The 27,319-nt window shown below is 33.3% G+C and overlaps 2 protein-coding genes across 2 annotated transcripts; both read right to left on the reverse strand.

The window, feature by feature from the left end:
• Positions 1–1,503: 1,503 nt before the first annotated feature.
• LOC107014877 (serine carboxypeptidase-like 45) lies at positions 1,504–16,503 on the reverse strand. Its single transcript, XM_015214992.2, has 10 exons — positions 16,207–16,503; positions 15,934–16,038; positions 15,319–15,414; positions 15,134–15,226; positions 14,829–14,914; positions 14,447–14,746; positions 14,247–14,374; positions 14,024–14,116; positions 12,889–13,006; positions 1,504–2,031 (listed from the first exon to the last, which is right to left on the reverse strand). The coding sequence occupies exons 1-10, from the start codon at positions 16,427–16,429 to the stop codon at positions 1,801–1,803; spliced, it is 1,473 nt and encodes a 490-aa protein (XP_015070478.1). The 5' UTR covers positions 16,430–16,503; the 3' UTR covers positions 1,504–1,800.
• Positions 16,504–17,634: 1,131 nt separating this feature from the next.
• On the reverse strand, positions 17,635–25,210 carry LOC107029005 (serine carboxypeptidase-like 45). The gene is made up of 10 exons (XM_015230287.1): positions 24,958–25,210; positions 21,113–21,217; positions 20,923–21,018; positions 20,766–20,858; positions 20,595–20,680; positions 20,217–20,516; positions 20,003–20,139; positions 19,815–19,907; positions 19,308–19,425; positions 17,635–17,949 (listed from the first exon to the last, which is right to left on the reverse strand). Exons 1-10 carry the CDS (start codon positions 25,184–25,186, stop codon positions 17,758–17,760), a joined length of 1,449 nt encoding a protein of 482 aa, XP_015085773.1. The 5' UTR covers positions 25,187–25,210; the 3' UTR covers positions 17,635–17,757.
• Between the last annotated feature and the right edge of the window lie 2,109 nt (positions 25,211–27,319).

Below are 27,319 nucleotides of genomic sequence, written 5' to 3' on the forward strand. Positions count from 1 at the left end.
ATTAATGGTGGATAAGTTATGTATGAAGAGAAAATTAAATTTTATATAAAAATAGTAGTTATTCATAAATATTCTGATTTTCAAAATATAAATAATAAGACTTTTTAAATAATAGTTTTAAATATTTATAGTTAACTAATTAGTTTAAAGTGTTTGTGAATAAAAATTTAATACAATACTTTAAACACATTTATTATAATTATCAGGAGATTCAAAAGGCAAACTAAAAAAGTTGAAAGGTTTTGTTTTCCTTTCAATCAAAGTTAATCTTACACTATTTCATCTAACATTATTCTACCAATAAAATGGAACTATCGAGAAATTTAATTTAGATAATTGTTATTTTTGCTTTTTGCTTTGCAAACTTATTTGTTGAATTATAAACGAAGTTTGTTTTATTAATTTCTCATATTATTATCTTGATGCATTCACTTGGAGGTTAGAAAATTGGAGTATCACAATTAGTAGTAAAACAAAGTAAGAAATTTCAATTAGACATATTTTATTATTTAATAATATTATCTTTTAAGAAATAATACACTCATGAGTTACACGCGCAAAGCGCGTGCTCGGAAACTAGTAATAATATAAATGGTAGTAGAACCTTGTTTTTATTTTTTTCACGATTTAGTCCCTCCAATTCGTTCAAAAATAGTTGTTTGTTATACAAAAAATAGTTGTCTGACAATGCTTTTGTAGTTTAAAAATCAAGAGATGATTTACGATTTACCTTTTGTGTCTAGTTTACCCTTCCTATTAAATAACAAGGGGTCATTTGGTGTGATTGATAAAATGAATTAATTCTGGGATAACTTTTGAGTGACATTTTTCATTGTTTGGTTGCAAAGGTAGGAATATCTTATTCTAAGATTAACAATTAGTTTTAGGATAAGTTATTTCTCATCGGGGTGATATAGTAATACCCTGGATAAGGTGTGTAAATCAACAAGAATACCCTCTCTTAAATTCTCTTTTGAACATCACTTTTACATTCATACATATTAACATAATTTTTAACAATATTTATAATAAGATTCACAACCTCAATTATTTGTTATTTTTATGATAAATATATTTTTCTATTAAAAATTTACATTTTACAAATACAATTTTTATTTATGAATACATTATAAGTTGAATTCATTTGCCTAATTTTTATGTTTATTTATGTTTTGATTTTTTTAAAAATGTTCACTCCACTACTAAATTGCATATCTTTTAGAGATAATGCACAAGTACCCGTCAACCTATACCCGAAATCTCAGAGACGCACTTATACTATACTAAGGTCCTATTATCGCCCTGAACTTGTTTTATTAATAATTTATTATCCCTTTTCGATCTACGTGGCACTATTTTGTGGGTTCATTGTTGGTTGACTTTTTTTTAAAGATAGTGCCACATAGGCTGCGTGTGCGTGTGCGTGTGCTTGTGCGTGTGTATGTGTGTGTGTGTGTGTGAGAAGGGCATAAATTATAAAAATCTTTCTTTTTTTCTTAAACGTCATACCGAATCAAATTAGCTCGCATAAAACAGAACGGAGGGAGTAATACATAAATGGAACTGTCTTGCAGTCCGCACTAAGTAGAGGACTACTACAATTACGCTTGGTGGTAATACTCATTCGTCTAGTTACATTCGTGACAAACCACCCTCTTTGAGAATCTTATTTTACGTGACATTATTTCTTCATTAGCCGAGTTGAAAACTACACATTTCTATAAAGTAATTTAGCTTTAAATTTTTCAAACTCGCAATTTGAAAAAGAAAAGTATACAACAAAGATAACAAAATAAACATCTAAATTGCAGTTGATAAGAGGTCGATAGAGCTATGCAACTTCTTGGCTCGAATGGTGTTATTCTTTCGCGATGGAGATTGTCCTTTCAGAAATGTTCTAAAAAGAGTAAGAGCTTGTGAAGGAGAAGTATAAGGCACTTCATGAGCCGCACCCCTAATCGTAGCAAATGTTAAATATGTTACATTTTTGCCTTCTCTAACCCCTCCAAATGATTGACTCCATCCTCCAATCTGCAAATTAATCAACAAATTACAAAGTAGTAATCCCGTATCGCGAGTTGAATGCTTACCTTATTACTTCTTTCCATCATTTTAAAGTATTTTTTTTGATGATGACACGTCTATTAAGAAATCAAATTGATTCCCTTAATATAATTAAAGGGTCATTTGACTACATTATCCTCTATCTTTCCTTTATAGTTGAAAGACCTTTTTAAAAAATCATTAGCTTAATTTATTATATCAAGGGTAAGTTGGAAAAACAAGAAATATATTTTTCTTTGATTTTTATAGATAACACTTGTTTTGAACTACTTTAAAAGACTAAAAAGGTCCTTGTAAAGAACAAGAGGGAGTAGTTATTACTTATTACTATGAAATTAAAAGCAAAAAAAGTTTAAACTTATCAAATGGACCACCTAGAATCAGTTCTTAATTAAAGTTTTATCCAAAAAAGGAAGTTGGATTTCCTTTTTTATTATGTTCTAGATGGAAATGTCTTTCTTTCCTTATATATTCAAATATCCTCGGACTGTTCTAAGCTTAACACCTACTTTAGGACTATTTTTTTTAGTATTAAAAAGTTTCATTGTTATGTAAGGCTAAGACAAGCTCGATAGCAGAAATTAGTGATTTATTTGTTTCAAAGTCATTAACTAGAATTTGCACGACATATCATAGTGGGGCATGTCTTCATTCAGGTCCTTATGTTCGATTGAGCCTCTTTGAAATTACAATATCATCATTCCAGTAGGTGTTATTTGTAGTTTTGATGATTTGACAAACTCAGGGACCTTGTAAAGGTACCAGGTTTCCTACTTGATTTTTGAAGATGAAACAAAGTCATGGACCTAGTAAAGGTACCAGGTTCCAAATGTGACTAGCCGGTTGACTGCCAGCTGGAGAAGTTACAGAAAGTAGGTGCACATTTCCCAACGGCGTCAGAAAGTCAGACCTCTCCAACCAATGGCAAAGAGTTTAAGGAAAGTGACTTGTCCATATAAAAGTCACTTTCCTAAACATTATTCCTTAGTTTTTGCAACTTGATAAAGCATTTTCAAGAACACTTGCAAAGGCTATCGAAAATTAAACGGCAGAATTATTCAGATAACAATTGAAATCTCTGGAGCATTTAGCGTAGTTGTTTAAGAATATATTCTCTTGGTCTTACATTGTAAACTATTCCTGAATCTATAAAGGAATCAGTGGGTGGTATTGAAATTCTAAGTTGTCTAGGTGGGCTAGCTAGTGGGTAGATTTACTTCTACTTAGGCTTGTCAAGCAATAGAGATTATTGCTTGAACGTGAGATTAAAAACTTCTTCTCACATTTGTTGTAATCGGGTTTCACTTTTGCTTGTGAAGATTAGTGAAAACAATTGAAAATCCTGTGAGACAGGTCGTGGTTTTACTCCCTTAAGCAAGGAGGTTTCCACGTAAAATCGTTGTGTTGTTTAAACTGCATTCACTTTTCGTTCATACTTGTTAGTGTGTCAAGGGACCTGGTCCATTGACTGATTAGTGAAGGCATATATTCTAACAAGTGCTATCAGAGTAGGCACTCTCTATTTGGTTAATACCAAGGAAGTGATATCTGTTCTAGAATGGCTGCTCCACTTAATCTAGAAGAAGGTCAATCTTCAACCAGACCTCCTCGTTTCAATGGACATTTCTACAGTTGGTGGAAAGTTAGAATGCATGATTTCCTCATGGCTGAAGACAGTGAGCTATGGGATATCGTACTGGATGGACCATTTATTCCGATGATAGAAGAAAAGGATGGAGAGAAAACTAGGCTTGTTCCAAAACCTAGACAAAAATATGATGAAGCTGATAGGAAGAAGATAGAAAAGGGATATAAGGCAAAAACTCTTCTTGTTTGTGGGATAGGGCCTGATGAGTTCAATCGTGTCTCTGCCTGTGAGTCTGCAAAGGAAATCTGGGATTGTTTAAAAACTGCTCATGAAATAACTGAACAAGTCAAAGAATCAAAGATTCATATGCTCACCTCTTTGTATGAAAACTTCAAGATGAAAGAAGGAGAAACCATTCATGAGATGTTTACAAAATTGTCCTCTATTACCAATGAGTTGAGAAGTCTTGGGGAACCTATCAGTATGAGCAAGCAAGTCAGGAAAGTGCTTCGAATTCTTCCAAAGTCCTGGGAAAGCAAGGTTGATGCTATCGCTGAAGCTAAAGATCTGAAGGTGCTGACAATGGATGCTCTCATTGGAAATCTGAAGGCTCATGAGATGAATCGAAATCATGATTTGTCAAAGAAGGAAGTCAAAAAGGATAAGTCCTTGATGCTGAAATACAAATCTGATGAAGACTCCAGTGATGAGATATGGCTTATCTTATCAATATATTTCAAAAAATTGTGAAAAAGAACAAAGGTTTTAGAAGAGGAACAAATGGTCCTCGAAATGGTACTCAAAATGATACCTGCTACAAGTGTGGAAAAGCTGGGCACTTTATTAGAGAGTGTCCTTTACTCAAAACTGAAAACAAGGAATATCAAAAACCAAGAAGTGACAAAGAGAAGAGAAGGGACCTGGTACTCAGTAAAAATGATCGCAAAGTTGTTGCTGACTATGTGGTCAAAAAGGCTCTTGCTGCATGGGGAGACTCTTCAAGTGACTCAGAAGATCCTGATGAACCAAATGATGTGTCTATGGTGGCGATTCATGAAGAGGAAACCATATTCAATGAAATGTTTGCTTTCATGGCTCATACAGAAAATGAAGAAGAGGATGACAAGGTAACTCTTCTCGATATGAAACATGATCTGAATAATTATTCTCTTAAAAAATTGAGAACATTAGAAAATGTTATGATTGATTCAGTAATTGAGTTAACCTCTGAAAGAGACATTATGAATGCTGAACTTGACAGTTTAACTGAAAACAAGTTTAAATTGGAGGAGAAAATGTCAAAAATGAAAGTTAAAATGGTGTCTCTAGAGTCTGATAACACTGAACTTAAAAACAGTTGACTCAGATAACTGAAGAAGCTGAAAAGCTAAATGGAAGGTCAAATGGTCTACAAATTGAAACTGAAGAAAAACTGAAAACCACTGAGAAAAATCTGGGACTGGCTTTGGAGAAGAGCAACAACTTAGAAAAGGATATTGTCAAACTTAAGGAAGAACTTGAAAAATCTCTTAAGTGGACAAAATCCTCTAAGTTGCTGTCAAGTGCAACAAATCAAAGTAATTTCAATAAGAAAGGTCTAGGAAGTTTGAATATCACTCCTCCCTTTAACCCTCACAGTAAGTATGTGTTTGTGTCTGACAATCTGCTTTGTGTTCACTGTGGTAAAAATGGGCATTTAAAGGGAGAGTGTGCTGGCTGGAGAAATTCTCATGAAAGACTCTCTAATTATACTGAAAGGCAAAGAGTATCAAAAGAGAGACCTGGTCCTCCAAAACATGTTTCAACTGATAGATTTTCAAAGAAAAAATATGTTTCTGCTCCAAAGTCCTTTGTTAGAAAGATTCAAAAACTGCCCTATTGGACTAGATACAATCTGATCACTCCCTTGTCTGCTTTCTAGGAACTCAAATTGAAATGGGTTCCCAAGCTTAACAAGTGATTCTTATTGCAGGTGAGTGAGAGGAGCAGCAGTCAATGTTGGTATATGGACAGTGGATGCTCTAAACATATGACTGGTGACATAAAAAATTTCCTCTCACTCAAGACACTTCAGGGAGGAGGTGTCTCTTTTGGTGATGGAAAGAAGGGGTACATTTCGGGAGTTGGTAAAATGGGAAAGTCTCTTGAAGAATCAATTGACAATGTGTATCATGTTGATGGGTTGAAGTACAGTCTTTTGAGTGTATCTCAAATTTGTGACAAGGGAAATGAAGTCAAGTTTACTTCTGAGAAGTGCACTGTGGTTAGTCTAACTACAAAGGAAGTGATTCTCACTGCCTTTAGAAGTAAAAACATGTATGTGGCCAACTTAGAAACGTCTCATGGAGATGATATGACATGTCTTAGTGCTCAAAATAAAAATGCTGATCTTTGGCATCGTAGGCTAGGGCATGTGAGCTCATCTATATTGAATAAACTGATTTCTAAGGACCTGGTCCGAGGTATGCCAAAGTTGAAGTTTTGTGAAAACAAAATACGTGAAGCTTGTGTCAAAGGAAAACAAATCAGATCATCCTTCAAGCCAAAGAAGCAAGTAACCTCATCAAGAGTACTGGAGCTGTTACACATGGACTTATGTGGAACTTTAAAGGTTCAAAGCAGAAATGGCAAGAAATACATTCTAGTGATAGTTGATGATTACTCAAGATACACATGGACAAGATTCCTAAGATCAAAAGCAGAGACACCTGATGAATTGGTTGTGTTTCTCAAAATGATTCAAACTAAACTGAATCAAGTGATTGTTGGGATTAGATCTGATCATGGAACTGAGTTGAGAACTCAAAACTGGATCTATTCTGTATGGAGAATAGTACTAGTCATAATTTTTCTGCTCCAAGAACTCCTCAACAAAATGGAGTAATGGAAAGAAAAAATAAAACCTTGGTGAACATTGCCAGGACCATGATCATTGAGTCAAATCTTCCTCAAAATTTCTGGGCTGAAGCTGTCAACACAGCATGTCATGTTACTAACAGGTGTCTGATAAGGCCAGTTTTGAATAAGACCCCCTATGAGTTGCTCAACAACAGAAAGCCTATGTTGACTTATCTTAGGGCTTTTGGCTGCAGATGTTTTGTGCTAAACAATGGAAAGGTTGATCTGGGAAAATTTGATCCTAGAAGTGATGAAGGAGTGTTTGTTGGATATTCTTCATCAAGTAAAGCATACAGAATATTCAATAAAAGAACTCAATGCATTGAAGAAAGCATCCATGTTGTGTTTGATGAAGATGGAAACTTGAGAAGAAATGGATCAAATGATAAAGATAAGGTGATCAAGCTGTTCAATTCACAAAAGATTGAAGGAAGTGAAGCGAATGCAGAACATCAGTTGAAAAATGACTGTGATAATAATAATCATAATCTTTCTGAAAAGACTGATGAAGTTGAAAAGTGTGATGAGGTACCTGGTACTACTCTGAATTCATGTCAGAGTACATAAAACTCTCCAGAAAATGATGCCATCATTGAAGAAGAAGAAGAACATGTCGATCAGCTTAACCAGTCTGCCTTGAGACCAAGATGGAAACATAGTTCATCACATCCTCTTGATAATCTTATCTCTCCTTTGAACTCTGAAATTCACACTAGATCAAAAACAAGAAATCTAGTTGCATTCTCAGCAATTCATATCATCTATTGAGCCTAAGAATGTGAAAGAGGCATTAGGTGATGCAGATTGGATCAACTCAATGCAAGAAGAACTTCATCAGTTTGAAAGGAGCAAGGTATGGTACCTGGTTCCTCGACCTGCTGGCAGAACAGTGATAGGAACCAGATGGGTTTTCAGAAACAAGCTCGATGAAAATGGAGTGATCACTAGAAACAAATCCAGGTTGGTGGTTCAAGGATACAATAAAGAAGAAGGAATAGACTATGATGAGACTTTTGCACCTGTTGCCAGGATGGAGGCCATTAGAATTTTAACAACTTTTGCTGCATTCATGGGGTTCAAGCTGTATCAAATGGATGTTAAAAGTGCATTTCTGAATGGAGATCTGAAAGAGGAGGTATTTGTTAAACAACCTCCTGGGTTTGAAGATGCTGAGCTACCAGATCATGTGTTCAGATTGAATAAGGCTCTGTATGGTTTGAAACAAGCTCCTAGAGCATGGTATGAAAGGCTGTCAAAGTTCCTGTTGAAGAATGGTTTCAAAAGAGGAAAAATAGACAATACTTTGTTCTTATTAAAAAGAGAACAAGAATTGCTTATTATTCAAGTTTATGTGGATGACATAATTTTTGGAGCTACTTCAGAACACTTGTGTGAAGAATTCTCATCATTAATGGGAAAGGAATTTGAAATGAGCATGATGGGTGAACTGACATTCTTCCTTGGCCTACAAATCAAGCAATCATCAAATGGAATCTCAATCAGTCAGGAGAAGTACATTAAGGAGCTACTGAAAAAATTCAATATGTTTGACTCAAAACCTATTGATACTCCTGTGGGAACAAATTCCAAGCTTGTAGTAGTGGAATCTGATCCACTGGTAAATCAAACCATGTATAGGGGAATCATTGAATCCTTGTTATATCTGACTGCTAGCAGACCTGATATTGTTTACAGTGTTGGAATGTGTGCTAGGTTCCAAGCATGTCCTCGTGATTCACATCTTAAGGCTGCAAAACGTATTCTGAGATACTTGAAGAAGACAGGGGACCTGGTTCTTTTTTATCCAGCAGGTGACACTTTTGATCTAGTTGGCTTTGCAGATGCTAATTTTGCTGGTTATCAAGTTGACAGGAAGAGTACTTCTTGAATGGCTCATTTCCTTGGATCTTCACTCATTTCTTGGGGAACCAAGAAACAGAATTCTGTGGCTCTTTCAACAGCTGAAGCTGAGTATGTAGCAGTTGCTGCATGTTGTTCACAGTTGTTATGGATCAAGCAACACTTGGAGGATTTTGGTATAAACATCAAAGTTATCCCTCTTATGTGTGACAATACTAGTGCAGTTAGTATGGGAAAAAAATCCAGTTCACCATAAGAGAACAAAGCACATTGATGTTAGACATCACTTTTTTATAGACAATGTTGAAAATGGGAATATTGTGCTTACATATTATCCAACAGAGGAACAAATTGCAGACATCTTCACCAAGGCTCTCAGTAAAGATCAATTTGAGAGAAATAGGCTGAAGTTGGGGATGATGATCTGTAACTAAAATCCGGTGCTTCAACAGTTGAATTCCCTTGATGGCTAAATTTGCAGTACAGGTAGACTTTGTGTCAATAATTTATTATCTGGATTAGATCATTTTGGTACCTATTGTAGGTATACTCTCAGGAAGGACTAGCTTAGCAAAGACATGGCTAGAATAGCTGAGGAATGAGGATAAAACTGTGTTATGGGACCTGGTTCCTGTCCAGGTTAGCATTTGTACATTAATTTCAAACTGGAAAAAATGACCGTTGATAATGCCACGTGTCGGTCATCGGTCATTCTGACCGTTAGTCCCATCGCTTATTCTTCAAGCGACACGTCAAATCAAGGACCTGGAATCGTTTCGAATCCATTTTAAACCCTCTTTATTTCTTTTTGATTTCTCATCCGTCTCTCAACATTCTTTCACTAAAAAAAAAAGGTAAAAGTTAAAGACAAAATATGTTCTTCCTTCTTCCCCTTTGTCTTCGAAAAGCTATTTTTTTGTTCTTATTCTAGTCAAAGATGTCTGATCCTTCTTCAACCTCTAAGCAAATGCTCACTGCTCTCAGTGAAATTGAACCTATCGCTTTCTACTCTCCTTCAGCAGTAGAGTCCAGATCTAGTGCTCCTTCGAGTTCTCAGCATGACACTTTTGAAAACCCCTTCCATTCCATAGATCTAAATAGCACTAGTATACCTACTGGACCTGGTCCTCACCATGAGATGTTGCCTGACAATCTGTTTGAGGGAGACTTGCCAAGAAATAAATCGTCTGAGTCAAACATCTTGGCAGCAAGTGAAGAACTGGTTATAGAAAGTCTTGAAATGATGAGAGAAGAGGCTAGGGCTGAGCAAAATGAGGCCTTACAAGGAGAAGAGGTAAGAGACACTCAACCTATTTTTGATAAAACTCCAGATTTTGGGAGGTATCCTTCTTCTAACTCCTCAGATTCTGAAAGTGATGAGGAAACCATTAAATGGAAGGTTGAAAGAAGGGAGGTTGGGGTGTCTAGAAATGGCAAAGAAAAGGTAGTGGAAGAGACCCCTAACCTACTACTACATCTGATGCTAGGAAGTTGATGGCGGATGCCTTAAATACTAGTGCAAGATCTACGACTGAAATTAGGAGTGCCTGAACTTTTAAAGTATCAAACTTTAAAATACCTGAATCTGGCGTCATTGAGTTGTCGGCTGAAGAAATGGAAAAGAAAAATGAGAAGAAAAAGTCAAGAAAAACAAAGTCAAAGGATCCAAAGGAAGTTGAGAAAGCAAAACCCAAAAAGAAGAGTTCTGCAGGAAAACGGAAGAGATCACAGGTACCTAGTACCCAACAGAGGAGTGAAGAGGGGGTCAACATGCAGGAAATTGTTGACAACTTGAGAAAGCAGGCTGTGTTGGCTGGAAGAGTCTTTGACATGGGAATCATCAATCTTCCCGGCATGGACTCTCTTCATGACATGGTGGAAATTCAATCATGGATGCATCTATTCAACAGGAAATCTCCTATTCTCTATGAAGAAGAAGTGCGCGAACTCTATTACAACATTCAATTCAAAGAAGATGGGAGTATCCTCACAAGAGTAAATGACATTGCAGTGCATCTGGATGAGTTTCTGCTGGGAAAAATTCTCAGGGTACCTAGAGAGGGGACCAGGCCTGTGACTGGGAAAACTTGTTCAATCGAGTTTGTGTCCTTGGTTTCTAAGCTTCCTACAACAAAGGTTGCTGGGGTTATTAAGAAGGTCATGAAGAGCGAGTACCAGTTGGTGTTCAAATTTGTTAACAAAGTTCTCCTTTCTCGGACTGAAAAGAGGACTTCAGCAACTTCTGCTGATTTATTTGTGATGGAGATGTTGTGCAGATTCGAAGCTCTGAATCTCCCAGGACTTACACTTGAGCACATGTACAAAATTGTCATCGAGAGGAAAGGCATTCATGGAATGGGATACGGATACTTTCTCACTGAAGTATTCAAACATTTTAAAATTCCTCTGAGTGTTGGCAGGATTGGGACTGTGAAACAAACCTTTTCAGAGAGTACCCTGTTCGAATGTGAGTGTATCGAAGGGAGAGGCAATCCCAAGAGCAAGATGACTCAACTCATAGATGATCAGGATCAACTCAAGAATGAGGTTGAGGAGCTGACTGTGCGTTTGAGTGGTAAAGATGCTGAAATTGATTTACTCAAAGCTGAACTACTTGCTGCACAGACTGAAGGACTTGGTACTTCTGTGGTTCAAGCCCTGGAGAGGGAGAATGCAGAGCTGAAGGCCAAGATTACTGCCTTGCAAGAGAAGGCAATTAAGGATAATGATGCTGCCAATGCTCGACTCACTCTCATTATCCAGTCCCTCTCTCATCAACCCCCCCTTCCTAGCCTGTTCAAATCTCCTCCTGTGTTCTTTTTATGGCTTATCTTTGTGTTGCTGTATTATCAGTTTGTTTTTAATGTACTAAATGTTATCTTGGAATGCTATTTAACTTATTCCTCCGGTGTTCTAGCTAGTATCTATTGTGAATGTCTTTCTTTTCTGTTTGATTGCTATCAAGCACTGATCTTATCTGATATTAGTATTGATATTATTGGTTTACTGTATCTCTTTTTAATGATGCCAAAATGGGGAAGTATAACTGGTAAGTGGCTGAGTTGTGTGTGAGGGGAAATACAGTAAGGGGGAACAAAGTGAGGGGGAAATACAGTGAGGGGGGACAAAGCTGGGGTGGTGCCTGAGTATTGTTTGTCATCATCAAAAAGGGGGAAAATGTTATTTGTAGTTTTGATGATTTGACAAACTCAGGGACCTTGTAAAGGTACCAGGTTTCCTACTTGAGTTTTGAAGATGAAACAAAGTCATGGACCTAGTAAAGGTACCAAGTTCCAAATGTAACTAGCCGGTTGACTGCCAGCTGGAGAAGGTACAAAAAGTAGGTGCACATTTTCCAACGGCGTCAGAAAGTCAGACCTCTCCAACCAATGGCAAAGAGTTTAAGGAAAGTGACTTGTCCATATAAAAGTCACTTTCCTAAACATTATTCCTTAGTTTTTGCAACTTGATAAAGCATTTTCAAGAACACTTGCAAAGGCTATCGAAAATTAAACGGCAGAATTATTCAGATAACAATTGAAATCTCTGGAGCATTTAGCGTAGTTGTTTAAGAATATATTCTCTTGGTCTTACATTGTAAACTATTCCTGAATCTATAAAGGAATCAGTGGGTGGTATTGAAATTCTAAGTTGTCTAGGTGGGATAGCTTAGTGCGTAGATTTACTTCTACTTAGGCTTGTCAAGCAATAGAGATTATTGCTTGAACGTGAGACTAAAAACTTCTTCTCACATTCGTTGTAATCGGGTTTCACTTTTGCTTGTGAAGATTAGTGAAAACGATTGAAAATCCTGTGAGACAGGTCGTGGTTTTACTTCCTTAAGCAAGGAGGTTTCCACGTAAGATCGTTGTGTTGTTTAAACTGCATTCACTTTCCGTTCATACTTGTTAGTGCGTCAAGGGACCTGGTCCATTGACTGATTAGTGAAGGCATATATTCTAACAGTAGGTATAAGAAGGAACGCATATATATTAGGCACAGTACATAAACATGCATTGGTGTGTACAAACAACCACTTAAACTTGTATAAAATTATACAAATAGACACACGTCATACGTAGCATCCCACATGTCAATTTCAGTACTACAAAAATGATCATTAGTGGCAATTAATTCTTAATTGCCGCTAAATATGTATTTTTAGTGGCAATTGACACTCTTTATATATGTCCCTAAAGCCTTTAGCGACATTAATTCTAATGACACTTAACTAATGCCGGTAAAGACTTTAGCACTCTATCAATATCAATATATAAATAATGCCGCTAAAAATTATTTTGTTATAGTGTTTGTTTCCTAAATGGTGTCCTACATGTATTATACTACAAGGACTCTTGTGTCTACTGTGCAATTTTATACAAATTTGAGTGTCTTCTTCTTTGTTATAAACATATGATTTTAAAATTCTTTTTTTGTTGTATGGTCCAAAATTGAAAACAATGGATGTAGTCACATACCTGCAAGCCATCACACCAAGGACCATATTTATCTAAAGCAACTAGCTTAAAATCTCTAGCAAGTAGTTTAGCAATTTTCCTAGTTTGGGTCAGTGGGATTTTTGTATCTTGGTCTCCACTGGCAAAAAAAAAAAACAAAAAAAAACATACACAATCTTATTACAGAGTAACAGCTATAACAAAGTTTAATAAAGCACCAAGAGTAAATATATAGTTTTTTCAAGGGAAAATGATCAAAAATACCTCTGAACTATGTATAAAATATGTCAATTTTACCCTCCATTATGTCTTTTGAATAAAAATATCATTTCCGTTACCCAACTAATTGGAGGGCCATTTTGAGCTAGTTGACTAACAACGAGGGCAATTTTTTTGCCAAAAACATAACGGGGTAAAGTTGACCTATTTCGAATAACTCCCGATATTTTTGTTCCTTTTCCCCTTGGCATAATACATATATTGAACCCTAAACTTGGCTTCAAATTTTAACTTTGACCTCCAACTTTCATAATGCACAAATAGGCACTTTAACTATCCAACTTTTAAATAAATAAACACATGAGTCCTACATGGAAAAATACATGTAGGACACCACGTAGGACGAAAAATGACATGTAGGATTACATGTAGGACATGTGTGTCTATTTGTTCAACTTTATACAAGTTTAAGTGTCTATTTGTGCACATCCAAAGTTGAAGGGCACAAATGTGATTTGAAGCCAAGTTAAAGGGCACATTTATGTATTATGCCTTTCCCCTTTTACAATGCATAATGCATGAACACACTAAAACTTGTTCTCAGCTGACAAGTAAGCACTCTAACTTTGAGAGTGCAGATGTAGATACCTCAACTTGGTCTCAATTGACAATTAAACAATCAAACTAATTACCTTACAGTATCTCGTAGACCTCCGATGCTAACGTGATACTGGAGTTCCTAGATGATCATTTTCTAAGTTGGAGTGTTCACTTGATAGAGTGAAGACGGATTTAGGTGCATACTCAAAATTGAAATATTTAATACTTGCCAGGTGATGCCAAATTTGAATGTTTATTTATGTATAATGTCTGTTTACAATAGTGATGATTAGAGGAAATTTGATTATTGTAACTTCAAATGTAGAAATGAACTAACCTGTAAAGCAGAACTTGTATATTCTCTTTTAGAATATTTGACAATAGAGGTATAACATTTATAGCTAAATCACCTCTTTGATACTGAAGGTGCCTGCAATTTTTTGACATATTAACATACAGACTTATTTAAACGTATCTCTGTCTGACAGTTTAAGCTTTTGAATAAGAAGATGCAAATGCTTTCAAAACACGAAAGAATGTAAAATGCGGAAAGAACTGACCCTAAACAAAAATCCCAGGCATATGGCAAGTGAGTAGTGTTGGCATGTAGTGCCTTTTGAACTTCTGGCTTGTTAAGATACATATATATCCTATCAGTAAGGCATGGATAGCCAATTTCTTTCACGTCCTGTCAAAAGACAACTGCAATGAGTTAGTGTTAACTGCAAAGAAAGTTAAGACAAAAGATTCAAATTTACACCTTTTCATGTATTGTGGCAAGTTTTCCAAGGACTCCTAATTGTCCTGCTACACCAGAAGATACACATATTGGCGCGAGCAGATCGCCTGTATCTGTATCACTTCCCATCTCCTCATTGGTGAGATCCCACACTTCGGAGCACTCGTTAGACATATTATTATGTATTGATTCCAACAACAACCTCGTTTCGTTACAGATTGTTCTTTTCATAGTAAGTAGTTCATCAGAAATTGCACCATGTGACCATAGATATTCGGAAGACTTAACGCTTATTTCAAGATCTAGAAGTGGATTCCCCAGCTGCAAAAGTCATTGGATATAGCCGAGATTCGAATATAAAACGATTAATCAACAAGAAGTTTAAGTGTAATGTAAACATTACTGCAATTGATTTAAGCTTGATTGGTTTAACATTAGGCTTTCTGTTGTAATCAAGCAGCAACACTGTAAGCTGTGGAATATAGTGACCTAAAAAAACAAAACAGAACCGTTAACGAATCTTTGCAACCGAAAGAACAAAATGGACATAGGGCGAGTAAAGTATTCTGTTTCTCGGACACTTCAAAAATGTCACGTTGTGTGTCGGATCCTCCAAATGGATCCTCTATGTACTACTTTTAGAGGATCTGACACGGGTGTGACAAGTTTTTGGAGAGTCTCAGCAACACAAAAGTTCAGATATATTACCTGCATAACTTTCACCAGCTAAGAACAAATCCGAGTTCCTATATTCAGGGAATTTCTCTAACCAGTTGAGTAGAAATTGGAGATTCTCCTTTGCTATATAAAAGATCAAAAAGGTGCAAAATCAGACATTTCAGTTGCATTTTAGTACCCAAATATTATTAGCTATTTCTGGAGAAGTGGTGTACCTGTTGCAACATCATCCCAATTGATGTAGTCTGAACTTGTATTCGAGTATGAAAATCCTACTCCAATCGGGGACTCAATGTATAACATGTTCGATTCTGTTTCGTGTTATACCAATCAAAATAAGTCATTCTTATCCGATTTTCAAGGTAATGAAATCTTTTCAACATGATCATTCAAGATAACAACAACAACAATCCCAGTATAGTCCCAAAAGCGGGGTCTGGGAAGGGTAGAGTGTACGTAGACCTTACCACTACCTCAAGAAGGTAGAGAGATTTTTTCCGGAAGACTCTCAGCTCAAATAACGAACATCAGAGCAGCTAATAGAACAATACAGAAGTAAAGAGGATACAGAATATGATAAGGAAATCATAACCTAACATACCAAAGAGGGGCAACATAACCAACTAATGTGATAACTGAAGCACAGTAAGTAAATGACGAGGTGTAACAAAACTCGTAATATAGACCAACTATGAGACAAACGCTACTACTACTGGTAAAAAAAAAAGAATCGAGAAACAGATACAATACACCAATCAATCATGCTAGGAAATGACACAACGCTCAACTACCTACTAAATATTCTACCCTAAAGAAGAAAGAAACATTACCTAAATTCCAAGAATACTTGTTTTTTATTAGTCTCCCATCTTTTCCTGGCTGAAAAGGACCATGTTCCATAAAAGCACCAAACCCCACAGATGAACAACCAGGGCCTAACATAATGGATTCAATCAATATCAAATGAAAAAAAAGGTCAATAGAGAAGTGGTATATAATATTATATAGCTCGGACTCTCCAAAAATGTTGTTGTATATGTGTCCGATCCGACACACACATGTCGATATTTTTGAAGAGTCTGAGCAATATAGGAGAAATGTACCTCCATTGAGCCACAGAGTAAGGGGAAGTGATGTTGCATTTTCTGAATCCGCTTCGACAAAATAATAAAAGAGAGCTCTACCATGTTGAGAATTTGTAACAATATAACCAGAGTGTTGTTTGAAGAATATATTTGGAGGTTGTCCAGGAAGAGAAGTTATGAGCTCACAACTTGATTTGTAGAACAACAAGTAAGAAAAAAAGATACACAACCGTGGAACCATTTTCAGATGAAAAAAAGAAAAGAAAAGTGAACTTGAGTGTGTCAAGTGTCAACAAGTTGAAGTACAATAATTGTAACATTAATATTAATTTATTGATTGGGAAGTAGGCCATGAAGTATTAAATATTACATCAATGTTTAAATATGTTATACTACTACCAAGAAAGATCAATTTTTACCTACTTCAAAGAAAGGTAAACTATGTTTACAAAATTGGCACACATAATTTGCTCTGATTTTCCAGCTTAGCTAATGGAATTGTAACAAAAAATTTAAAAGAACAAATAATTGTTACCCCTCAAGACTTTTTTTAAAAAAAAGATACTTGACTTTTGCAGTGATCTATTACCTTCAAATAATTTTGAATAGTATTAGTATATTCGTTTTTGGTCTCCTGACATAGAAAGTGTGCACTCTCTTAAATAGTATGATAAGTCAAAAAATGATTAATTTTCCTCTTTTTTTGGTTATTTCAACTATTTTTTCCGTTTCATTCTTCTTCAGAAGTCTCTTGCCACCATTTCTTCATCTTCATCGGACCCCCACCCCACTTCCAATGCTACCATTTTTGTCACAACTCCACCCACATTTTATTATTGTCACTTTTAACTTTTCAACTCCAAAATTTCCTCACATTTCAAACAATGCTGTGAAATTCATTGGATTTTAAGATGATTAAGAGACATTACATTATGTTATGAACGGGACAAAATGTGGAAAACAAAAGTTGGATATATGCCTCTCTGTTTTGGTTTTGCCCTTATTTTCTTACTTTGTTCAAAGTTTGTTGCTTTTCCTTAAAAAAAAGTCAAAATATTATAATAAATTCTTCAATTTTTTCAAAAAGAAAAATATAATTTTCTTCCATATTTGATTTATTCTTTTTCTTAGAGGAAAAGTTTGAAGAGTTATCAATTGAAATCATATTCTCATAGCACAACAAATAACATTCACAATGTAGTCAATAAAAAGTTTTGTTTGTAGGAAAATTTTTCCTCAATAGTTTTAATATTTTCTTTTTATTAGTTTTCATATGTAGGCCGATAGGTTATAACCATATAAAAATATTTTGATTTTTAGTATAAGTTTTTGTCATCTAATTTATATTTACGAATTATAAGTTTTCGCATGACAACCTAATCACCTTCATAAGCCAACATTCTCAACCTAAATATGTTATGTGTTTTTCAACTGAAACAGTATTTTCATCAATACAATATCTTAATGTTTAAACGTGTAATCCAATTCAAACATTTTATTCTTAACAAAAAGAAAAGATTCCACAGGTGAAAAGAGATTTATCAGATAGTATATAATAAAATTACACAACTACATCGCTGCAATGGCGCTGCTCTTTCGTGGCGGAGGATATCCTCGCAAAAATGATCTAAAAAGAGTAAGAGCTTGTGAAGGAGAGGTATAAGGAACTTCATGAGCTGCACCTCTAACTGTAGCAAAAGTTAAATATGTTACATTTTTGCCTTCTCTTACTCCTCCGTATGATTGACTCCATCCTCCAATCTGCAAATTAATCAACAAATTATGTATACACATATTTGTTCATTTTGTATTTCTAAGATACTTAGAACAAAACTTTGAAGAACTTAATAAGACACAACAAAGTTTAAGAATATTTTCACAACTAGAAAATTAAAACTAGTAGAGAAACTAGAATCAGAAACAAATTAGAAAAAATATATGAAATATTTTTCTTAAAGAAGAATGGTTGTCAATCTGTGTTTAAAGAATCTTACTGATTCCAAAAAACTTTAAAGAAACACGAAGTTACCAAATTTTTAATGAACCAATGAAGAACAGAAAATAGAAATTAATCCACAAATCTAAATTCTGTAACATATACCAAAATTCGGAAAAACAGAAAAAGATCAAGTCCAGTGAATGCATAGCGTCCCCATAAGGAAATTATTCCCCTCTAGTATTCGAGGTTTGATTTGGAATATGTCATCCCGGGATAGTATGATCTCAATCAGTAGTGTATTGATACCCAAACGCTGGTGTCAGCGAGCCACTCAATGGCAGTAAAATACATTTAAAATACTAGATTTAGTAGTAGTAGAAGAAGTCCAGAATTTCTATATAAAAATGAAAGGAAATCCCTCAATTTATAGAAAACAAAAGGTAGTGTGAAAAAGCTCTTATTGAGCTTTACCCAAAAGGTCACAAACCTTTGGAAAAGTCAATTTTTAGGAAAGATCACAATCTTATATAAAAGTCTCAACTATTCATAAAAGTCGCAACTATTTATTTTCCATTCACATCTTTTAAAACCCAACAATATTTTCATTGTTCGATTCCAACAACGTAGAGATGAACCCAAGATTCAAAATTACTAGGTTTGAAGCAAGTGCTTTTATTATGAAGGGAAAAAGCACAACTATATATGACTTAGAGCAAATTTACCATCCATTTAAGAAGTGTCCCGGTTTTTATCCTCGTTGTTATCAAAATATTGCTCAGTTTCACCCTTGTAGGCATAACACAACGGATAAATGTAGATCATTGGTAAGTTCAAGGACAACTCAGAATCATTCGTAAAGTTCAAATGCATACTATTTTACTTCTCTCCTACCTAGAATCACATAATGTAACTAAAAGATTATCATAACAACTATTCCAATTTGATTTTGGATATATCAAGTAATAAACGTCGAAAGACAATAATTTTAAATCATTATGAAGTTAGGATTCAAGAAAAAAAGATTCTACGCGTTCAATTAATTAAAAATGAGACACTTCTTTTAAAGAAGGATAAATTTGCTCTAAACTATGTAGGTTAAAGGCAAATTCGAACCTTTACCATAAAAAAATAAAATAAAAAAAAGACAGAATGATGCACTAAACTCTCCTTTTAAACATACCTGCAAGCCATCATACCAAGGACCATATTTGTCTAAAGCAACTAGCTTTAAATCTTGAGCAAGTAGTTTAGCAATTTTTCTAGTTTGGGTAAGTGGGAGTACTGAATCTTGATCTCCACTGGGACAAAAAAAAAACACTATCTTACTAGACTAGTAAATTATTTTAACAAAACAAAAAGGCATAATATATAAAAGGCCCTTTAATTTGGCCTTAACTGATAATTATACCCTCTAACTTTGAGTATATACAAGTAGGTACTTAAACTTGTATATAGTTGAACAAGTAGACATACACCCTACGTTACATCCTACATGACAATTTGCATTCCAACGTGTGTTTGTCACGTAGGATGTGTGTGTCTACTTGTTCAACTTTTTACAAGTTTAAGTGTCTAATTGGAGGGCACAAATGCTAGTTGAGGCCAAGTTAAAGAATACGTTTATGTATTATGCCAAACCAAATATACCTTATACTAATAACTTCATTTTTAGTACTAATAAACTAACCTGAAAAGCAGAATTGGGATATGCTGTTTTAGAATATTTGACAGCAGAGGTATAATGTCTATAGCTCCATCTTCCATCCTATACTGAAGAGGTCTGAAAAGGTACATTCTCTAATTTAAGCTTTTAGATAAAGCGCAATACATTACTTCAAGAGAAAGTAAATAAAATAGGACGGAAAGAAAACCAACCCCGAACAAACCTCCCACGAATATGGCAGGTTAGTGGTGTTAGCATGAAGTGCCTTTTGAACTTCTGGCTTGTTAAGATACAAATTTATCCATTCATTAAGACATGGATCAGCAACTTTCCCTACTTTCTTATCAAACTGTCGAAAGAATACATCTCCAACAAGTTAGCTCCTAAACATATATAGTTTCCGTGGAACTTAGATTGCATATATACCTTTTCGTGTACTGTGGTGAGGTTTCCAAGGGCCTTTAGTCGCCCTGCTGCACTAGAAGATACACATTTTGGCAAGAGTACATCATACTTAACTATATCGTTTCCCATCTCTTCCGTTCTGAGTTCAATTACTTTTGCACATTCGTTAGATGTCTCATTATGTATAAACTCCATCACGTACCTTGTTTCATTACAGATTGTTTTATGCATATCAAGAAGTTCATCAGAAATGACACCGTGTGCCCATAGATATTCAGCAGACTTCACGCTTATTTCAATATCTAGGAGTGGATTCCCTAGCTGCAAATTCATTGGATTAAGTGAAAATTTGAATGTGAAACATATAGCTCATCAAGGTAACGTGTATGTAAACATTACTGCGATTGATTTAAGCTTGATCGGTTTAACATTAGGTGTTCTGTTGTAATCAAGCAGCAATACTGCAAACTGTGGTATATAATGACCTGATTAAGGACCAAAAATATGTTAGTTGTAAAAATCTTACTGAGAATATATACACAACTAAAGGAACATTCGAGATATGTCAACCTGCATAACTCTCCCCGGTTAAGTACACATCCGAGTTTCTATATTGAGGGAACTTCTTGAACCATTTGAGGATGAATTGGAGATTTTCCTTAGCTGTAAAATCAAACACTTCAATTGCTTTGACTACGAAAAAACCTATTCGAGGATATATGTGTACCTGTTGCTGTATCATCCCAATTGATGTTGTCTGAGCTTGTATTTGAGTACGAAAATCCTACTCCAATCGGGGAGTCCACGTACAACATGTTCGATTCTGTTTCGTGTAATAGCAATCAAGATCAGTCATTGTTGTCCAATTTTCGGGTAATGAAAAGATCTTTCGAATATGATCAATCAAGAAACATTACCTAAATTCCAAGAAAAGTTGTTTTTGATTAGGCTCCCATCTTTCCCTGGCTGAAAAGGACCATGTTCCATAAAAGCACCATAACCCAGAGATGAACAACCAGGGCCTATGATATTGGATTTTCAACCAAAACAATATCTTCTCAGTTCAATTCTTCAAATGAAAATCAAGGTCTAAAGAAAAAATGCTATATTTCTCAAAAATGTTATTGTATCCGCGTCCGATTCTCCAAAAAATGCACTATTTAAGAAAACACACACAGATGAGTTGTTTCAAACTGAAATAATAAAGTGTCATGCAGAAGTTAGTAAAGCACCATAAATAAGAAGACAAATGAAAAATATATAAAAAGATATATAAATATTTAACATGGTCCGATCAATCAACCTAATCCAGTAGATAAAGCAATTCACTAATATAAAAGAGAGTACAAAAATATCCAAGGAAATAATCTCAACAAATCCACTCAGAACAGAAAGATGTTCACACAAGTGACAACATCAGGGCCGACTCAACAACATTGGGGGTCTAAAGCGAAACTCAAGAGAGGGCCCTAATATTTTATTTTTTTCATCATATATACTTTTATTTCAAATATACATTTCTAGTTATTTTATATGCAAAGTCATTAAGTAATGTTTTTATAATCGATCTGTTTTAATAATTCTTTTTCAAATAATTATATAGTTAATTCATTCAATCTCTCTTCAGACATTGTTGATCTGAAAGAAGATTTAATCAATTTTAATTTCGAAAAAAATTAGTTGAGGCAACGGTTACAGGAAATGTTAACATTATCCTATAAGCAATACACGGATTTGGAAAAGAATCAAATTTTTTTATTTGATTGAGTATTTTTATTAGATTATTTTTTTCTACTTGTATTATTTCTCTGAACACTTTTAATTCAAAAAACAAATCTAAACCATCAATATTAGAATAAATATTATGGGTCAAACAAAGTTCAAGTTTAAGACACTATTTTTTTTAAAAAAAATTCATCATCTAGTAATCTCAATATTTTACTACTAAATAAATCAAAAATCATATATTATTAAAAGTGTAAAGCTCCTAACCTCAAAGTTGAATTATTATTTTGTCCTTCACTTAAATATTTTTTTAAGTACAAAATGTAAAAATATATTCTAATAACTAATAAAATAATCAATTTTAAGTATTAAATTTAAATTATTGTAATTAAGATATAATAGAAGATAAAAAGTCATTCAAATGAATGACATAGGTTACATTAATTTGCTAGGTGGAAGTTCAAACATTTCAAATGAAAAATATTAAAATAAACTGTTATATATTACAATCCCCAAAAATTTATATTTCATCCCTAATTTGTATATTTTCTCTCATCTTCCTCTCCCTTTTTACATAAAGTTCTTATGATATGTTCTTTCGTATTTTATATTCCGTCTAATGTTTTAATTATTTATTTATCATATAAATCATGCTCAATTCTTTTATTGTTATCTAAGAATTTGATCTTTGTACATGAAAATAAACTACTAAAATTTTGTTGTCACCACTTATGAGGTAGATTTTTTATTTCAAGGATAAATATATGATGCTTTTGCAGGCAGTTGAATTACTTTGAATAAAAAAAGAACAAAAAATTCATAATTTATTCCAACATGAAATCAATACAAAGATATTTCAGACATTATGGTGGTTGATTCATGACTAATGTGATGAGTTACTATTTAATATCGAATTTATTAAATAGATAAACATTTTAAATTAATATAGAAATAAAATTGTCATCTTTCTTTTGTCTAACATTCTTTCTACTTTTAAGCGTATGTTACTCTTACGAAGCAATTATAAACTTCTTAAAATCCACAAAACATTATAAAAAATTCTTCAATTATTAAAGGAATAAATTCAAGTTCCTAGCAGTGATGAAGGTAAACATGTATAGATTTCATGTTGGAGTAAATTATGAATTTTTTGTTCTTTTTGTATTCCAACTGGAAATATGAATGGTTGTGTTTGTCCTTCCAAAAGGAAAAAAATCGGATCTATATTATATATAATTTTTTTTATATATAAATATTTGTATTAATGTTTCACTAACTCTCCTTTATGTAAATAATATATATAAAAAAATCGAATCTATATTATATATATATTTTTTTAATATAAATATTTGTATTAATATTCCACTAACTCTCCTTTATGTAAATATAATAACTTTCACTAATTATTTTCATTATGATTTTTAATCCTACCTCTCATTCATGATCTAATATGAGTTAATATCATATACGTGAGCCATGACAACTCTTGTGTTTTTCAATCCCATCTATAAATAGTGGCATTTGACACAAGATTGTACACACTCAAAATAGTTGAAAAAAATGTATAACTCTCTATGCTCTCTTCTCTTTATCTCTTTTTATTTGTTTTGTTTAATGTTTTTATGTTTCTTTATTGTTTTCATTGTATAACATTCTTTATATANTTTAATTATTCCTTTAAAATCCAAAAATGATGAATTTGAGTAAATTAAATTAAGTATAATCCAGTTTCATTTGACTAATAGTTCATTTACTTTTAATATGACAATGTTTTAGGCTTTTAGCATTCTCTTTGGATGTAGGTATAATGCATTAAGTTCAGAAACTAAATCTGTGTTTTTAAAAAATGAAAAAAAAACATCTCATAATGATTTAGGTCTTTTCAACTATTCCAAACATCTTATAATAATGTGAATCTCTTCTATTTCTCCTAATGTCTCATAATAAATTGAGTCTTTTCTACTACTCTTAATATCACGTTATAAATAAGTCTTTTTTTTTGTTAAAATATTCACAATTTCTTGAGTCTTTTTCTCCATCATCTTCAGTATTTATCGACCCCATCCCCTGCACCCACCCCACCTTTTTTTTCTTTTTTTGCTTACTTTCTTAATTTTCATATATTTGAATCAATACAAGATTCTATGACTTCTAACCACATTTGGATTGGTCATGATGCGATTCAATAAATGCATCAATTTAGTGTTTATTGTTCATGCATAATCGTTAGTTTCACAAGATAAATAATTTTTCATTACAATATGTATTTATCTTTAAATTAGAGTACTATCTATATGTCAGAAAAGTACTATCAAATTTGCAAGAATTTCTAATCTCAACTTATGAGCTTGTTATTTTTGTTTTCTATTGTATATTGCTTTGATTTTTATTTTGTAGCACATAAAAAGTCTAATAATATATATATGGCATTTAAATTTTATCATTTGTCATAGAAGAATTGTTTTAAGTATTTTGGGACAAACGTGCAATGCACGTTCCTAGAGACTAGTATTCTTATATGCTTCAATTGGTTCAAATCTATTTTAAGTGAAAAAAATACTTTGATCTACTCAACAAAAGTAATCAACTCTAAAGATTCTTCAGGGGACTTTGTTTTCTGTATCCATATTTTCATCGAATTATTTCTTACAAAAATCAAATTTATGTTCATCACATATGCAATTTTCTTAGTAGAAACCATAGCAATCATAGTACACATAACTTTATTTAAAGATAACATGTATAAGTAATTGTTCTTTAAAAAATGGGGCCCCAAGCGATACTGTAGTGGCCTAGGAATTAACACGGCCGTGGACAACATAATACTTATGTCTCATAAATTTTCCTAAAGAAAACTCTCAATCTCTTAAGATTACATTATGAATGTTGCCAAATTAGAAGACAGAGTCATAAACTTTTTTTCCTATAAGAGAAAGTAATACATAAATATGAAAAGATTGGGTTTTCCTTAGAGAGAAAACTCAATTATGATAAGAAATTCAGGACAAACGCCCAACACGAGCAACATAGTACATACCTCCATTTAGCCAGATAGTAAGGGGAAGTGATGCTGCATTTTCCGAATCCGCTTCGACGAAGTAATAAAAGAGAGCTCTACCATGTTGAGAATTTGTAACAATATAACCAGAGTGTTGTTTGAAGAATATATTTGGAGGTTGTCCAGGAAGAGAAGTTATGAGCTCACAACTTGATTTGTAGAACAACAAGTAAGAAAAAAAGATACACAACCATGGAACCATTTTCATATGAAATGATAATTATAAGTATAAATGAACATTAACTATAAAGATTAAGATCTAATTATTTAAGTAATTATACAGAAGGCCATATGGATTAATAATTAATAATAAATAGTACATCACAATTCACAATGACATAAAATAATCCATGCCAGATATGACTCAATTATTTAATTTCCAATGAAGCGTTGATCATAAAGGCGAGATGCTCTGACCAAGGATAGAGCTAATAAGCTTCATCGAAAAATTACATTATCGTTAAAATTATTAATATATATATATAGTCAATGTTAAATTTGTATTTAGTAGGAAGGAAATTTTTTCATACTTGGTTGACTTAAAAGTTTTAAAAAATGTTTCTAAATTAATTTATTTTCCTAAAATTTAAGAAAATTTCCTTTAAAAATTAAGAAAAATATTTTTCGAAACTCTCCTCCAATCTCAAGTTACCATTTTTTTTCTTACACCACCTCTCCTCCATTCAAAAAATAAATAAATTAATAATTTAAAATTTTGTTTTTGAAAAAGTAATTCAAATTCTAAAATTTTCGATCCTTTTACGCAACCCAACCCCTGACTTCCACTAACCCAAAAAAATAATAATTAAAAGTTCGTTGTTGAAAAGATTTAAAAAATCCATTTTCTTTAACTCATAGCTACCCCACCCCCTCCCTAAACAAAAAATTCAAAGTTGATTTTGAAAAAAAAATCATTTTTAATTTTTTGTTTTTTTGCCCCACCCCACCCATACCCTGAACTCCCACCCCTCGAAAAAAAATTAAAAGTTTGTTTTTGAAAAATATTTTTAAATTATAAAATTTTATTTCTTTACCTATATATCCTGAACCCGCACCCCTCCCAATATGATTTTATTCAACTGAAACATATTTTCATCAATACAATATCTTAATGTTTAAACGTATAATTCAATTCAAACATTTTAATCTTAATAAAAATAAGTTTCACAAGCGAAAAAGATATTCATCAGATCGATATAATAGAATTACACAGCTACATCGCTGCAATGGCGCTGCTCTTTCGTGCAGGGGTGGAGCTACAGTAGCGGAAGGGGATTTGGCCGAATCCACCAGTTTTTCCGTAGATTCTATATTTGTATTAAATTATAAAGTAGAACGTATGTACATATTTCCTGTCAATCCATAATAACACTGAAACATTTGGTCCAATGGTCACCGCGCACCCAGCGAGTTATGTGTTCGAATCCTGATAGATACAATTCTTTCCGACATGAAATCAATGTGTTTGATACTTTCTGACATGAAATCTTGGCTTCGCCTCTATTTTCGTGGCGCAGGATATCCTCTCATTCGTAAAGTTCAAATGCATACTATTTTACTTCAATCATACCTAGAATCACATAAATGTTGATTTTAACTAAAAGATCTCCTACAAAATTTATCATAATAACTATTCCAATTGGATTTTGGATAAATCAAGTAATAAACGTCGAAAGACGATAATTTTGAATAATTATGAAGATAGGATTAAAGAAAAAAAAAGTCTACGCGATCAATTAATTAAATTGATGGTACAATGACATGCATTTTTCCTCTTTTAATGTTTTTTCATAGTTAGATTTAAATAAATTTATTTTTGAACTATATGATGATCCGAATTTGTCGAATATTCTGAATTTGTCCTTTATGTCGTCGTTCCTAGCCCAAAAGTGCAAAAATGAGCTATTTTGGTGACGGCAAGCTTAAAAGGTCGAAGTTATAATTGAAGCCAGGTTAAAAAAGTTCAATTTATGTATTATGCCAAAATAAAACAAGTTAATACTTTAGATATTCACTTAACTTTGAAAAATTCATTTAGAAAGCCACCCAATTTTGAATTGTTCACTTATAATAGTTGAGTGACTTTCTAAGAGTAATATAAAGTTAAGTGACTTTTGAATTATAAAATAAAGTTAATTGACTTTTGAGTTATAAACAAAATTGATTGACTTTCTAAATGAACAACTCCAAGTTGAGTGACTTTGAAATATTCAAATTTCAGTGATAATTCGAGATATTAACTCAAATATTATTATTTGACATATCTCTTGAGCTAAACTTTTAAGTCTCCCTTTATATAATTGGATACTAACATAATTATATATATATATATATATATATA

Source organism: Solanum pennellii, chromosome 1 (genome assembly GCF_001406875.1).
Source record: "Solanum pennellii chromosome 1, SPENNV200".
NCBI classification, from domain to species: Eukaryota; Viridiplantae; Streptophyta; class Magnoliopsida; order Solanales; family Solanaceae; genus Solanum; species Solanum pennellii.